This window comes from Stegostoma tigrinum, chromosome 13 (assembly GCF_030684315.1).
Source record: "Stegostoma tigrinum isolate sSteTig4 chromosome 13, sSteTig4.hap1, whole genome shotgun sequence".
NCBI lineage: Eukaryota > Metazoa > Chordata > Chondrichthyes > Orectolobiformes > Stegostomatidae > Stegostoma > Stegostoma tigrinum.
In genome coordinates this window covers 7,942,095-7,958,367 of record NC_081366.1, presented here as the reverse complement: position 1 = coordinate 7,958,367, position 16,273 = coordinate 7,942,095, and the positions used below count along the sequence as shown (strand labels likewise).

Genomic DNA, 16,273 nt, shown 5'->3' with positions numbered 1-16,273 from the left:
TCCATCATGCCTCCCACATTTAAGTCTAAATCATTAATACATACCACAAACAGCAAGGAACCTGACACTGAAACCTGTGGAACATCACTGCAAGCAGCTTTCATTTGTAATGTACTTTCGAGAATCAATTTAACATAGCTTGTCTCGCAAACCCATTTCAGAAATTGTACAGTCTACAGTCAAGCATAATAATTTATTCTGATTTGTCAACGATGCAGAACAACATTCAAATCTACCTATTTAGACCATCTGAGTATTTGAATTCAATAAACCAACAGTATGAAGCGTTTGTGCAAATAAATTATACCTTTCAACTTACTCATTAGTGTCAAGGTTTTGCTATAGTTTCCTTAGCTTCATACATCTCCCTCTATCTAGAGACAACTCTGTTGTCAACAGTGTGGTCCCAAAGGAAAAAAAGATGGTTAAATAATTGCCAGAATAGCAGCTCACTATAATATACATGTCTTTAATACTTTCAGAGTACATTACTGAAGAGTAAGGAAAACATGATACAGATGGAGAAGGAATTATTAAGTAGAATGATCAAAGCCTAGGCTGAAAAGAGGGTACTTAAGAAAGCTTAAAGACTATGGGAGGGTGAAGGGAAAGAGTGGAGGTAGGGAATTCCAAACTATGAGTCTTAGATGGCTGAAATCGAGTCTCTGTGGTTGAAGGAATGGATTTGAGTCAGGAGGTCAGTGCGATAATGAGAGCGTGAAGTGGTGTGTCAGACGAGATTACAGAAGATAAGGAAGGGTAATTTTTCAATCCTTTTTATATTCATTCTTGGGATGTGGGTGTTGCTGGCTCGACCAGCGTTTATTGCTCAACCCCAGTTGCCCTTGAGAAGGTAGTGGTGATCTGCCTTCTTGAGCAGCTATAATCAATGTGCTGTAGGAGGACCCACAATGTGGTTATGGAAGAAGTTCCAGGACTTTGACCCAGCTAAAGAGAAGGAATGTTAATATATGCTGATATATGAATATGAATGCTGAGTTCTTATAGAAACATATAAGATTATGAAGGGAATAGATAAAGTGGAGGCAGGGAGTTTGTTTCTGCTGGCAGATGAAGCTAGGACTAGAGGACATCGCCTCAAAATAAAGGGAAGCAGATGTAGGACTGAGGTCAGAAGGAACTTCTTCACCCGAAGGGTTGTGAATCTGTGGAATTCCCTGCCTCTCAAGAAGATCAGCCATCATCTTATTAAATGGTGGATCAGACTCCTGCTCCTAGTTCTTACGTTCTTATTACATTTATACTTCCAAAGCAACATAGTGAGTGGGTTGAATGGGAACTTCTGTGGAGGTCTTCCCATTTATATGCTGCCTTTGTCCTCCTAGACGATAGTGATCTTGGGTTCGCTGTCTAAGGAGCCTTGGTGAATTTCTGCAATGCATTGTAGTTAGGGACAGGTAAGGGAGGCAGGGACAAGCTGGGCTGGTTTTGGGATGCAGTGGGAGGAGGCGAGATTTTGAAGCTTGTGAAATCCAAATTGATACCATTGGGCTGCAGAGTTCCCAAGTGAAATATGAGGTGCTGTTCCTGCAACCTTTGGGTGGCATCGTTGCCTTTATTTGCTCATGATTATTAATAACTCATTATGAAAGTAAAATTGAGATGTATTTAATCTTCAAAATTCAGTTTGTCAGAGTTCAGGGATTGATAAGTGTGGCTGTGTGTTTGCACAAAATCGTTCTCACAAAGATATACAAGATGATCAGAGGATTAGGAGACATGCGAGATGATCAGCGGATTAGATAGGGTGGACAGTGAGAGCCTTTTTCCTCAGATGGAGATGACTAGCACGAGGGGACATAGCTGTAAATTGAGGGGTGATAGATAAAGGACAGAAGTCAGTCATAGGTTCTTTCCTTAGAGAGTAGTAAGGGTATGGAATGCCCTGCCTGCAACAGTAGTAGATTAGCCAAATTTAAGGGCAATTAACTGGTTATTGGATAGACATATGGATGATAATGGAATAGTGTAGGTTAGATGGGCTTCAGACTGGTTTACAGGTCGGTGCAACATAAAGGGCTGAAGGGCCTGTACTGCGCTGTAATGTTCTATGTTCCATGCTCTAAAGATATTGGATTCATACAGATAATAATGTGCTCTTCTCTTATCTCTAAATCTACCAATTACCAAAGTCTTAAGTGAAATCTAAAACGCAGAATTACTACAGAAGCTGAATTGGTAAATGAATGTTTAACTGTCAATGCTGCTCAGTGAATGCAGCTTCTCAGTGAATGTGTAGGTGTGAATTGGATAGGGTATCTGTAAAAAGTGGGTGAGTTGGCCATGAGACTAGTGGGTGTGGTGGTAGGGTGGCTGATGCTGGGAGGAGTTATCCAATTGGGATTAGTTAGGGCACGTTGAGGCAGGGTGGAGTTGGGGATTCAGGAGGGGAGATTGGAAGGGCATCATGGGTTTTGTGTTGGGCAATGTGAAGGGGGAGAGTTGATGAGTTGGCAGAACAGTCGATTGTACAGTCAGCCACAAACTAGAATAGGATTTTTCTGGGTAACTATCCAGGTAAGTAAAGTGGAGTTGTCTGAAATCTCAAACTGAGAGTCAAAGATCTTTTGGAAGGATCCCTGGGAGCAGAGGAATTGTGTGATGGAAGTCCAAACTTCCTGGACAATTTCTATGGAGTCAGTCCTTCTGCAGGGACCTCTTGACCATTTTGGGTCATATATACAGTCTCTGACGACTAAAGACTGGACGAGCAAGACCAATACTTTTTGAATAAAATCAATTTAATTTACACTTTTGCGAGTGATACAGTAGTGTGGTACTGACAGAGTGCGAGAGGTATGGTACCACAGATGAAAATTTTAATCAAAGGCCTCAAACCAATGTAAAAGATCCCATGACAGAGTCTGAATGAAATCAGGGCAGTATCCTGTTCAACATTCACCCCTGAACCAATATCACAAAATCAAGATACCTGTTCATTACCACATTGATGTTTATGAGAGCTTGCTGCGTGGAAATTGTTTGTTGCAGCTTTTACATTAATATAGAGACTTTTGAAATGTAGTCTCAGGTAAGTGCTCTTGTTACGCTTGTCTTTATTGGTCAGTGCATTAAGTATAGGAGTTGGGAGATCATGTTGTGGCCGTACAGGACGTTGGTTAGGGTCACTTTTGGAATACTGCGTGCAGTTCTGGTCTCCCTGCCACAGGAGGGATGTTGTGAAACTTGAAAAGGTTCAGAAAAAAATTTACAAGGATGTTACCAGGTTTGGAGGGTTTGCGCTGCAGGGAGGGGCTGAACAGACTGCTGCTATTCTCCCCGGAGCATCGGAGGCTGAGGGGTGACCTTATAGAGGTTTATAAAATCACGAGTGTCGTGGATAGGGTAGATGGATAAAGTCTTTTCTCTGGGATGGAGGAGTCCAAAACGAGAGGATATAGGTTTAAGGCGGGAGAGGAAAGATTTGAAAGGGGCCTAAAGGGCAACTTTTTTACACAGAGGGTGGTGCGTGTATGGAATGAGCTGCTGGAGGAAGTGAGGGAGGTTGGTACAGTTAAATTTAAAAGGTATTTCGATGGGTATACAAATAGGAAGAGTTGAGAGGGATATAGGCCAATTGCTGGCAAATGGGACAAGATTGATTTCGGATATCTGGTTGGTATAGACAAGTCGGACCAAAGGGTCTGTTTCTGTGCTGGATATCTCTGTGACTATGACTCTTGAGCATTCTGAGGTTAAGAAAGATGCAAGATAAGTTCGGGCTCCTTCTTTGCAGCTTTGTGTGAGATTGCATTACACTTTCCATCCATGTGCACAATGGTTTGGATTGATGTTGAAGATTCCATGGCTCTGTTTGAAGATGATCATGGAATTTTCCTACTGTCTGCTTCAGTATTTTTCATCAATCAAATGGTCCTAAAACAACAGGGGTGGCACGGTGGCTCAGTGGTTAGCACTGCAGCCTCACAGTGCCAGGGACTTGGGTTCGATTCCCACCCTCGGGCGACTGTCTGTGTGGAGTATGCACATTCTCCCCGTGTCTGCGTGGGTTTCCTCTGGGTGCCCTCCCACAGTCCAAAGATGTACAGGCTAGGTGGATTGGCCATGCTAGATTGCCCATAGTATTCAGGGGTGTGTGGGTTATAGGGGGATGTGTCTGGGTGGGATGCTTCAAGGGGTGGTGTGGACTTGTTGGGCCGAAGGGCCTGTTTCCACACCGTAGGGAATCTAATAAAAAATAAACAATTCCATGTGATATCGAGAAATGGCTAAGACACCGGATGCTACAAAGGCCAACAGCCGTGACAATATTTGGCAATAGTACAGAAGAGTTGTGCTCCAGAACTTGTCGAACACCTATCCAAGCTGTTCCAGTATGCCTGCAACACTGGCATTTACCAGACAATGTGGGAACACCAGAACCTTCAGATTTCCCTACAAGCCACTCACCATCCTGATTAGGAAATATATCACTGTTTCTTCCCTGTCACTGGGTCAAAATCCTGGAATTTCCTCCCTAATGGAATTGTGGGTCAAGTGGACTGTAGTGGTTCAAGAAAGTAACTCATTACCACCTTCTCAAGGGCAACTAGGGTTGGGCAATAAATGCTGGGCCCAGCCAACGATGCCCACATTCCACTGACAAATAAAAAAAATTGCTTAGGTGTGTCCTATTTACAAAGCTCAGGAGACAAATCCAATCTAATTACTGCTCTAGTTACTGCAAACAGCACTAACTCAACAATGGACCTGGTCACCATTGCTCTGTTTGGCTTCTGCTATTCAAACCTGCATTCTGACTTTACTAACCTGGTTAAAAAAAGCTGATCTCCAGAAGTGAGGTGAGAGTGATTTTCCTTGACATTAAGATTGCATTTGATTGCCTGTGACAGTGAGGAGCCCTAGCAGAGCTGGAGTCAATGGGAATCTGAGGAAGAACGCTCCACTGGCTGGAGTCATACCCGGCACATAGAAAGATGGTTGTAGTTGGAGTTTGATAGTCTCAGCCTCAGAACATGTCTACATGGGTTCCTCAGGGTAGTGTCCTTAGCTCAACCATCCTCAACTGCTTCATCAATGACCTTTTCCTCCAGACATGAGGGTGTTTGCCGATTATTTCACAATATTCAGCATGATTCACCATTCCTCAGATTCAGGAGTACGTGGACTTATACATCAAACCCAGACACCGTTCAGGTTTGGGTGATGGGTGATAGGAAATGCTTGTACACACAAGTGCCAGGCAATGCTTATCTCCAAGAAGAGAGAATCTAACCATCATCCTTTGACATTCAATGGTGTTACCATCTCTGAATCCCTGAATCTCAACACACTGGAAGTTACCATTGACTAGAACCTGACCAGGCCAGCAGGGGAAAGTTAGGAGTCAACAACACTGCTGTAAGTCTGGAGTCACATGCAGGAGTCAGAAATATGGGTGGCAGATTTACTTCCCTGAAGGGCATTAATGAACCAGGTGGTTTTTCCCCCCCACAACAATAACAGTATTTACACGGCGCACATATTAGATTAAATTTTTATTGAATTCAAATTTTTTTTATGTGCCATGGTGGGAGTTGAGCCCATGAGGATCTGGACTACTTACCCAGTGACATTATATCTCAGTTTAAGAATAATGGTAGGCCTTTAAATCAGCAAAGAGGAGAAATTTCTTCACTAAGAGAGTGTAGGTAAAGCTCTTAGGCATAAAGGGATCGATGGGATGAAAGCAGGAACAGGCTTCTGAGGTGGATGATCATATGGACTAGCACGGTGGTCTGGTGGGCTGAATGGCCTCTTGTTGCTCCAAATTTCTATGTTTCTATCTGCATGCAGTATGGATTTGTATGTTTTAATATTCTTTCCTCAATGAAAAAAGTGCAATGTGTTCTCAAACTCCTTTTGCCTACACTGAGCAGGGTTCTGTGTATGAATATAAATAGCTACCAGCACATGCAATTGCAATGCACCTGAGCCTGGTCGTTAGCTTTTTGTGAATTTCTGCTGTAATTCTTAGCACAGTCAAGATTATTTAGTAAGTGATATCCAGTAGCAGAATCACATCTAGTGCTGGCCCTAATGTCTGAGTTTTGGAAGCATGGCCTGGTTGAATACAGTTGGTAAACCAGCCTGTTGTAGAGGTGAGATATGAAATAATCGCTGATAAATCCAGTTGCAAATTTTTCTAGTAGAAGAAATGTCTTTAGCCAGAGAGTGGTAAGAATGTGAAACCGGTATCAAGAGGAATGGTTGAGGGGAATTTAAAGGGAGGTAAGATAAACATAAGGAAGCAAGCATCAGAGAATATTAGATTAGATTTTATCAATCATTCATTGAATCCCTACAGTGTGGGAACAGGCCCTTCAGTCCAAAAAGTCCACGCTGACCCTCAGAGCATTCTACCCAGGCCCAAGCCCCAATAACCCACCTACTCTACACACCCCTGAACACTACAGTCAGTTTAGCATGACCAATCCACCCAGCCTGCACATCTTTGGACTGTGGGAGGAAACCAGAGCACCCAGAGGAAACCCACACAGACACGGGGAGAACGTGCAAACTCCACACAGACAGTTGCCCAGGCGTGGTATCAAACCCAGGTCCCTGGTGCCGTGAAGCACTGAGCCAACAGGCTGCCTTGTCACTTGTACCTGAGTTCAAGAGTACAGTGAAAGTTTTACAGTGTCACCACTCTCCAGCACCATCTTAAAATAGACCAGGTAGAATTAAAAACAAGAGCTGAAATTAAAGAAACAGAAATAAGAGGAAAAGACAATGTCTAAGATAGCAAAGTGTGGAGCTGGATGAACACAGCAGGCCAAGCAGCATCTCAGGAGCTCTCTGATGAAGGGTCTAGGCCCGAAACGTCAGCTTTTGTGCTCCTGAGATGCTGCTTGGCCTGCTGTGTTCATCCAGCTCCACACTTTCTTATCTTGGATTCTCCAGCATCTGCAGTTCCCATTATCACAAAGACAATGTCTCGTTTATCCTCGCTACTGCTGTCACCATGAGGCTTAAGCCAGGCCCCAACCCCCACCTCCATCACTGCCTGGGGTGGGCCCACAAAGCGGTGCGATGAAAAGGGGTGTGAGGAGCTTAATGAGGAACATAAACACCAGCACGGAACAACCAGGCGAAACATTGTGTTTTTGGGCTGTAAATACCTTGTCCTCCAGGCTGATTTTTAAATTTGTTCTGGGAAGCATGCACTAGTGGCAAGTCTGTTCATCTGCCAAGCTCATTAGGAATGAACCCTGCAATGGGGACACTTGCTGAAAATTGTGTTTGAAAGGTTTGCAGACTCCTGTCCCTGAAGGACAACTCAGAACCATTTGTGGTTTCTTAACACAACAGCAACCATCCTGTTCCTTTAGCTACTGGTGCCAGCCTAGAAGTTCATTGCATTTAGTTTGTAACACCTTGTCACTGCAGGATTTTAACTGATTAACCGTTACAAAACTGTAGCATTTGCGTACCTGCAGTATACTTGAAATTTCACACAACCTAATGTGCTCCTGAGAATAATTATCCACTGATCTGTGGACAGAGCTCATAGATCATAGATCACAGAATTGCTACAGTGCGGAAACAGGCCCTTCGGCCCAACAAGTCCACAGAGAATCTCAGAGCACCCACCCAGACCCATCCCCCTGTAACCCACCGAATCTACACATTCCTGAACACTATTGGCAATTGAGCACGGCCAATCCAGCTAGCCTGCACATCTTTGGACTGCGGGAGGAAACCGGAGCACCCGAAGGAAACCCACACAGACACAGAGAGGATGTGCAAACTCCACACAGACAGTCGCCCGAGGGTGGGATCAAACCTGGGACTCTGGAGCTGTGAGGCAACAGTGCTAACCACTGAGCCACAATGCCACCCCAACCGACTTGGTTAGTTGAGTTGGTTGGACGTCTGGTTTTAATTCCTGTACCAGCTGAGGTTACTATGAAGGACTTTCCTTCTCAACGTCTCCCTCCACCTGAGGCGAGGTCACCCTCAAGTAAAGCCACAATCAGTCCTCTGCCTCTCCCCAAAGAGAAAGCATCCTTCTAATCTGGTAAGACTATGGTGATTTTTTACTTTATTTCAGATGACAATACCTTTGACAGTTTATTACTCAAGTGCTTTATTGAATTTGGATCCATTCTCTGAGCAAGAGAAATTTCTTTTTATTCTTGGGACGTGGGCATCACTGGCTAAGCCAGCATTTTTAACCATCATTAATTCCCCAGATCGTGTTAACCACTTTGTTGTGGGCCTGCTCTCAAAGTAGGTGGTGAAAAGAAAATTTGAAAGAAAGAATTGTGAAATGCAGGGCCCAGCCAGAGACGGTCAAGACCACCCGAAATGGAGGGAAGTGAGTGCACGGAGACCTGATTCCAGACAGAATCACCATGTCCTGAGGAAGGATAATACCTGAAATGTTAACTCCTCCTTTCTTCCAGATGCTGCGTGGCCTGCTGTGCTCCTCCAGCCTCCTGTTTGTCTACCTTAGATTCCAGCATCTGCAGTTTTCTTTTGTCTCTGTCCGAGTCACAATGCAGTTTGGCACATCAGTCATTAAGGGCTAATACATTACATATAAATGTTACATCTTTGAATCTACAACATCAGCGACAAACAGATTATCATCATCGTCAGCGGCTCCTTGTAGATCAGGATGACTCTCTTCCATTCTCAGGCTGAGTCTGTATGTGGTGGTACAGACCAATTTGGCTACCACAGGCTCTGTTACACTTGGGGCTGACAGTGGTCCTGGGAAGGGGTGGGTGAGGTATTGGTACAGCAAGGCGTTCTTTTCGCTGTTTTCTCCTGGCTTCTGCTTCTTCCAGATGAAAAGTCTCGTGGCGCTCGACGCCTTCCTCGATGCTCCTCCTCCACTTTGGACAGTCTTGGGCCAGTGGTGCCCAGGTGTCAGTGAGAATGCTGCGCTTTGCCAGTGAGGCCCTGAGGGTATCAGTGAAGCACTTCCTCCGTCCACCTGGGGCTCCCCTGCTGTTTTGGAGCTGGGAGTACAACACCTGCCTGGGAGTTTTGTGTCGGCCACATGGACGACATGCCCAGCTCCACACAGCCAATCAAGGATGGTCAGTGCCTCAGTGTTGGCCTGGTTGAGGAAAGTGGTGTCAGTGTGTCTTTCTTCACAGCGGATTCACAGCATTTTGTGCAGGCAGCACTAACAGTACTGCTCCAGTACCTTGAGGTTTCTGTTGCAGACAGTCCATGTCTCAGAACCATACAGGAGGGTACGAAACCACCACAGCTCTGTTAACGAAGATCTTGGCGTGGGATTTTTTAAAAATACATTCAAGTGTCAAGGGCATTGCTGGCTAGGTCAATATTTATTGCCCTTCCCTAATTGCCTACAGGGCAGTGAAGATTCAACCTCATTGCTTTGCATCTGCAGTCACATGTAGGCCAGACCAGGTGAGGATGGCAGATTTCCTTCCCTCCAGGACATTAGTGAACCAGATGGGTTTTTCCTGACAATTGACAATGATTTCATGGTCATCAGTAAATTTTGAATTGCAGATTTAAAAAAAAAATTGAACTCAAATTCCACCCTTCGCCATGGCTGGATTCAAACCTGCGCTCTCAGAATTTTAGCTGAGCTTCCTGGAGTAATAGGCTAGCAATAATACCACTAGGCCATTACCTACCCCAAACATGCCCACTCCTTGAACACCCTTGTCCTCAGGTGGCCAAAGGCTAGCAAGCAGAGGTGGTGCTGGATCTCTTCATCAACATCTGCTTTGGTCTACAGGAAACCCACAAGGTATTGGAAGTGGCCAATGTTCTTCTTGTGGATCTTGATGACTGGGAGTACACTCCACAATGCCGGGCCAGGACCATCATCCTGTGGATGTTAAGCGTGAGTCTCTTGCTCTCATTTACTCCTGTAACGGTGCTGATGATAGTCTGGGGTCCATCCTCTGAGATTGCTCACACAGAAGCATCTCCTGCATACTGCAGCTCGATGAAACAGGTTGGGGCGACTTTGGTCGTGGTTTGAAAATGGTGGAGGTTAAATAATTTCCTGCTGGTTCTGTAAGTTTGCTCCACTCCAATGGGAAGCTTGTCAATGGTGGGGTGAAGCATTGCAGTGAGGCAGATTGAGAACTGTGCTGTGGCGATGACATAACGCTGAGTTATGGCTGATACATTATGGGGGATACATTCCCCCAGCCTGAATGGGGAATGGTGGAGCCATTTGTCATTGCCATGGAGTAGGTGAAGAAAAGTGTCAAACTTTGTCGTGCAGCCAAAGTGGAGAAGGACCCTTCATAATGCTTTCTGATTGATGGTGTCAAAGGCTTTTGTAAGGTCGAAGAAGGTGATGTAACAGGGGTTGGTTCTTTTCTCTGCATTTCCCACAAAAATGAGACATAATACTCACAAAGCCAACCGCCTGAATCTTTCGTGGAGGACGCTGGACTCAGCTTCATCACTGCGATGGTTGCTGGAACATTTGATCTGAAAAGGACTGAAATATCTCTCGTCCAACATTTTTAGATGCATTTTGAATCATTCTTTTCGGTGAAGTTTTGCCCATTTTCTGCATTTCTACTTTTCTACATTCAGATTAGACTTCTCTTAACTTGACTCACCCAGTAAAGTGTCCCTGGAAAATAGTACAAACCTTGCCCCGGTGGCAGGTGAAAACTTTGCAGACAAATAGCTGGTGCCAGAGAAATATCAGATTTTTTTGAGTCGCTCAAATGATCCAACAGCACCACCAAGAGGCCAGTACTTGATGTTACATGTCCTGACCTGCTCACCAGTGCCGCACCGTGGACTCCATTGAGTACTACATATAAAACGTGTAATGTGGAAAATTGTATCAGAGATAATGGGGACTGCAGATGCTGGAGAATCCAAGATAACAAAAGTGTGGGGCTGGATGAACACAGCAGGCCAAGCAGCTCTGATGAAGGGTCTAGGCCGGAAACGTCAGCTTTTGTGCTCCTGAGATGCTGCTTGGCCTGCTGTGTTCATCCAGCTTCACACTTTGTTGTCTTAATGTGGAAAATTGAACAGGTTTCACAGTAAGAGGCTTTGTGATGCAACCAATTGGCATCGCTGTTTATCCATTAAACAAGCGAATAGTTCTCATCCCTGTTGCCATATCTTTTCAAATTCTTTTCCTTTAGCTAATTTCATCTTTTGGCACAGTTTCTTATCAAGCACAAAATCTGGACGTGACCGCACAACTTAATGAGAAGAAGGGGTAGTAGGAACTGACGATGCTGGAGAATCTGAGATAACGAGGTGTGGAGCTGGATGAACACAGCAGGCCAAGCAGCATCAGAGGAGCAGGAAAGCTCGACATTTCAGGTCTGGACACTTCTTCAGAAATTCTGAAGCATTTTTGAAGAAGGGTCCAGACCTGAAACGTCAGCTCCCCGGCTTCTCTGATGCTGCTTGGCCTGCTGCGTTCATCCAGCTCCACACCTCGTTATCTCAGTGAGAAGAAGCTTTTCCTGCCTTTTATCATTACTTACTTGAGTGACATGTTATTGCTAGCTGTGCCAGCATTTGTTACCTATCCTAATTTGCCCTTGAGGAGGTGGTGGTGAGCAGCCTTCTTGAACTGCTGCAGCCCATGTGCTGTAGGTTGACCTGCAAGGCCGTCAGGGAGCGCTTTCTAGGATTTTGACCCAGCGACAGATAAGGAATGGCAATACATTTTCAGATCAGGATGGTGAGTGGTTTGGAGGTTAACTTGCATGTTTCTACATATCTGCTGCCCTTGACCTTCCAGATGTAAGTGGCTGTGGGTTTGGAAAGTGCTATCTAGGGATATTTGGTGAAATTCTACACTCCATCTTGTTCATAGTGCATCCTGCACTGCTGCCACTAAGCATCGGTGGTGGAGGAAATGGATGTGGTATCAATTAAGCAGGCTGCTTTGCCCTCGGTGGTATCAATCTTCTTCAGTGTTGTTGGAGCTACACCCATCCAGGCAAGTGGGGAGTATTTCATCATGTTCCTGACTTGTGTCTTGGAGTTTATCACAGAATCATAGAATCCCTACAGTGTGGAAACAGGCCCTTCAGCCCAACAAGTCCACACTGACTCCTGGAACATCCCACCCAGACCCATTCCCCTAACCTACGCATCCCTGAACACTGTGGACAATTTAACATGGCCAATCCATCATAACCTGCACATCTTTGGACTGTGGGAGGAAACTAGAGCACCTGGAGGAAACCCACATAGACACAGGGAGAATGTGCAAACTCCACACAGACAGTCACCTGAGGGTGGAATCAAACCCAGGTCCCTGGTGCTGTGAGGCAACAGTGTTAACCACTGAGCCACCGTGCCGCCCCTTGTGAACAGGTTTTGGGGAGTTAGGAGTTGAGTTACTCACTGCAGTATTCCTAGCCTCTGACATACACTGGTAGCTACTGTGTTTATTTGGATTGTCCAGTTGAGCTTCTGGTCAATGGTAGCCCCCAAGATATCAATAGCAGGGGCTCAGTTATGGTAACACCACTGAATATTTAGAGGAGACTGTTAGATTGTCTCTAATTGGAGATGGTCATTGTCTGAAGCACTTATAATGAATCTTGCCTCTATAGTCATTTTAGACCAATCAACAATTGGAAACAGTCTGCTCTGGTTTGCCCTGTAACTCTTTTAAGGTGCTGGCATGGGCATTCTGGCCTCCTTCTGTGGTCCCTTGATCATATTCAATAATTTAGTCATAGTTTATTTGAGCAGGAAGAAGGCCCTACGACCCTTGTGTCTGTGATGTGCATGAAGACCCATCTATTGTAATCCCATTTCCCAGCACATGAGCTGGATCATCAACTGACCAAATAAATATTTCTTAAATGTTGTAACTTGTATTATGACACTCCATAATTTGTTTGGTTTAATTAAAAATATTAAAGCTTTCATATGCTCACGTCTTTAATTGTTTTTACCCGTGGGTAATTCCCTGCAAAATCTATCTGCTTTCAGCCCAGTGTCGGTGGTAGTGCTGTGCCATTGGAGATATCAGGTTTCTGTTGAGATGTTAGGCCAGGGTCCTGTCTACCCACTTGATGGGAAGAGGATCTCGAGGTACTGTTTTGAAGAAGAATGGGCGATGTATTCCCTGATGTCTTGGCCAATGGGAATTCCTCAGCCGACACCACTACAATGGATTATCTGATGAGTGCCTCATTCTGTCTGTGAACTTGGTTGTCTCACATTACGCCAATGACCGCACATCATCAATCTTCCATTGGCTGTAAAGCACTCGGGGATATGCCGAGGTGAAGCGAATCAGGCCTTTTCCAATATTCACACATACGTTGACTGTACTTTGTGGGACTCTTTTAATTGATATATTTTCTCTCTTAGATGCAGAAGCCAGTTGGCTAGCTCCAGGAGTTGATGATCACGGATGGATACCAAGGTATGGACCTCAGTACCCTTACCCTGACCAGCCCACTGGATACAAGCTGAATATCTACATACCTGGTAGTGCCCCACTGAAGCTGAGTCAACTCCAGTCCTTCACAGCTGGCGACGTGGACAAGAACAACACTTTCTCAACCTTTGGAAAAAAATCAAAACTGATTTCACCATGTGGTGTTGAGCCGGATAGAACTTTGACTTAAAGATCTCAACTTAGTGGCATCTTCCAGGTGGTTCCAAGCTTTCAGTTCCAAAACCAACAAGTCATTTTACTCATTTTAACAAGAGATAATTCACCAATAATTGGCAACAGAAAAAGCAATGAGGGAGTGCAGGTACCTCTTTCTGAACGCAGCAAGTTGTGATTTGGAATGGTGGTGGATACGGATTCAGCCATAATATTTGAAAAGAAGTTCAACCACTAATTAGCGAGGAACAATCACCAAGACTATCGGGAAGGAACAGTGGAGAGGGGACAGCAAGGTGTGCTGAGCTTTAAAATGCTCCCTTCTCTGCTGTACAATTCAATGACCTGTCATTTGAAGAATATGTTTGAAGCATGTTTCAGATTAAATCAGATTGTGATGTTTTATCTTCCATTGTGTTTTGTCGCAAGGATAATTTCTCATAGCTTCTGAATGTTGTGTGAAAATGAATAATCTTCCACACACACCACTGTTGCCAGTTCTTTTTTTTAAGGAAGACAGTTCGGACTGAGGGACTGTACCTTCATCAAATGCTGAATGAAAGACAAACAGAAATTGCTGGAGAAACTCAGCAGGTCTGGCAGCACCCGTGGAGAGAAAAACAGAGTTAACATCTCAATTCCAGTGACCCTGCATCAGAGCTGATAGTTGCTCAGAAAAGATGGTATATAATCTGAAGACATGGGGGTGTGGGTGTTGGTGGGTAAAGGAGTAAGCAATAGATTCATAGAATCCCTATATTGTGGAATAAGGCCATTTGGCCCATTGTGTCCACACCAAACCTTCATAGAATATCCCAGCTAGGCCTACCCCATCCCTGTAACCTGCATTTCTCACAGCTGATCCATCGACCTGCACATCACGAGATGCTATGGGCAATTTAAATGGAAATGGAGCCAAGGAAGAGGGAAAACAGCAGTTGGCCAGACAAAGGGATGGATATTAGTCAACTGAGAAGATAGAAAAGCTGCTAATGGGGACCAGAAGTCAGAGAAAGTGATTGGCTGAGCTGGAAGCATCCCACGTGAGACAGGGCTTAGGGTGTGGGGTTTGAGTGAAGGACATTGAAGAAAGTTGTACAGTGGATGTGCCCCTACCTCTGGGCCAGCAGGTCTAGGTTCAAATCCCACTTGTTGTACACATACAGTGTAGAATGTTTGAACTGTTTCATTAAAATAGCTACACTCATCTTCCAGAAATTTTGGGCAAGAAGGATTCAAGTCCCCCTGAGCCAGATGTGTGCCTAAAGTTGATTTAAAAATAAGCAATGCCATGGGTTTGTACCCTTACTGTGGGCTTTTTTGACCTCAACTGTGGAAGAATGCGCCGGGCTGGCTTTTTTTGATTAAAATAGATAAATATTAACAATATGTAATTGTTAAGCCTTTTAGAAATCTGCTTGTACAGCAATGCTATAGCAGGAAGTGTCAGCTCATCTTTTCCTTTGATCTTGGAGAGATCTTCTTAATAGACACTGTCTTATTTAGACTGGGTTCGTACCGCACGGTGTGAAATAATTTTCAATGGAGAATGGTATTGGCCAGTGTGAAGCTGAGCAATAGTGCAGAGAATTACATTGGATGTTTACACAGAACCCCGCCAGGCAGTGCATCCAGCCTCTGTTGTCCCTGAACAAATTACAGGAGTGGGGAGATGGTACACATTTGCCACGTTTTGTTGATTCCTGCCCCTATCAAGGTTCTGAAGCCTTATCTCCACCCTCCTCCTACCCATCAGATGGGGGTCTGTGACAGTGAGGTGTTCTTGGGAGGATAGGGTGTTGTAAAGATTTCTCCTTGAAGCTGAGATCACACTGTGCTGTCCAGCTGCCTGCCTCGTGGGGTTCGGGTTTCCAAGTTCAGCCAGAGTTACAGCTCTGAGGAAGGTGAACCTTTTGAAAATATTTAAAATACAAACACACCTCCTGGATTTCTGTATGAATCTTGTACTCCTTCATTAGACCGAGAGTGTGAGCCAGGGATTGGGGTGGGTTTGAAGTTGGTTACAAAATGTAAAACACTGCAACATCTGACCTTATTCGACACCACTCGTATCTGAGAGTTAAAATTCCCGTCATCAACTCTTGCAGTTCGTTCAATAAGTGCCCCGCAACAGGCTGGTCAGTGCAATGTCCTTACCAATGTTAATCTTTCCAAGGCCACTTTGAAAGGCAGTGCCTAGTGGTATTATCACTGGACTGTTAGCCCAGGTAATGACCAGATTCAGATCCTGCCACAGCAGATGTGGAATTTAACTTAAACAAACATCTTAAATTAAAGAGTCTAATGGTGACCACAAGTTGATTGTTGGGAAATCCCATCTGTTTCACTAATGTCCTTTAGAGAAGGAAACTGCCCTCCTTCCCTGGCCTGGCCTACTTGTGACTCCAGGCCCACAGCAATGTGGTTGACTCTTAACTGCCCTCTGGGGCAATTAGGAATGGGCAATAAATGCTACCTGGCCAGCGATGTCCTCATCTCGTGGATGAATAGAAAAAGAAACTTCTGCGTCCCATCCCATCACCATTTCCTCCTCTTCCTTCTTTTTCACACACTTTCTCAGCTTCCTCTTAGATGCACCTATACTATTCACCCCAGCTACTGGTGTGGGAGTATGTAACACATTCTTACCACTCACTGACTGAAGATGTTTCTCTTGAACTTCCTGTT

At 44.7% G+C, this 16,273-nt stretch overlaps 1 protein-coding gene across 3 annotated transcripts in view; it reads left to right on the top strand.

Annotated features, from left to right (window-relative positions):
* LOC125458079 (protocadherin-10-like) overlaps positions 1 to 13,995 on the top strand; it is a 31,690-nt gene extending 17,695 nt beyond the window's left edge. The window contains exon 4 of one of the 3 annotated variants that reach the window (XM_048542951.2): positions 13,342 to 13,995. In XM_048542951.2, the coding sequence (XP_048398908.2) occupies positions 13,342 to 13,601 (260 nt within the window). In that variant the 3' untranslated portion in view covers positions 13,602 to 13,995. The remainder of the gene's footprint in view (positions 1 to 13,341) is intronic. The other 2 variants (XM_048542952.2, XM_048542953.2) reach the window with 2 other exon arrangements.
* The last annotated feature ends 2,278 nt before the right edge of the window (positions 13,996 to 16,273 follow it).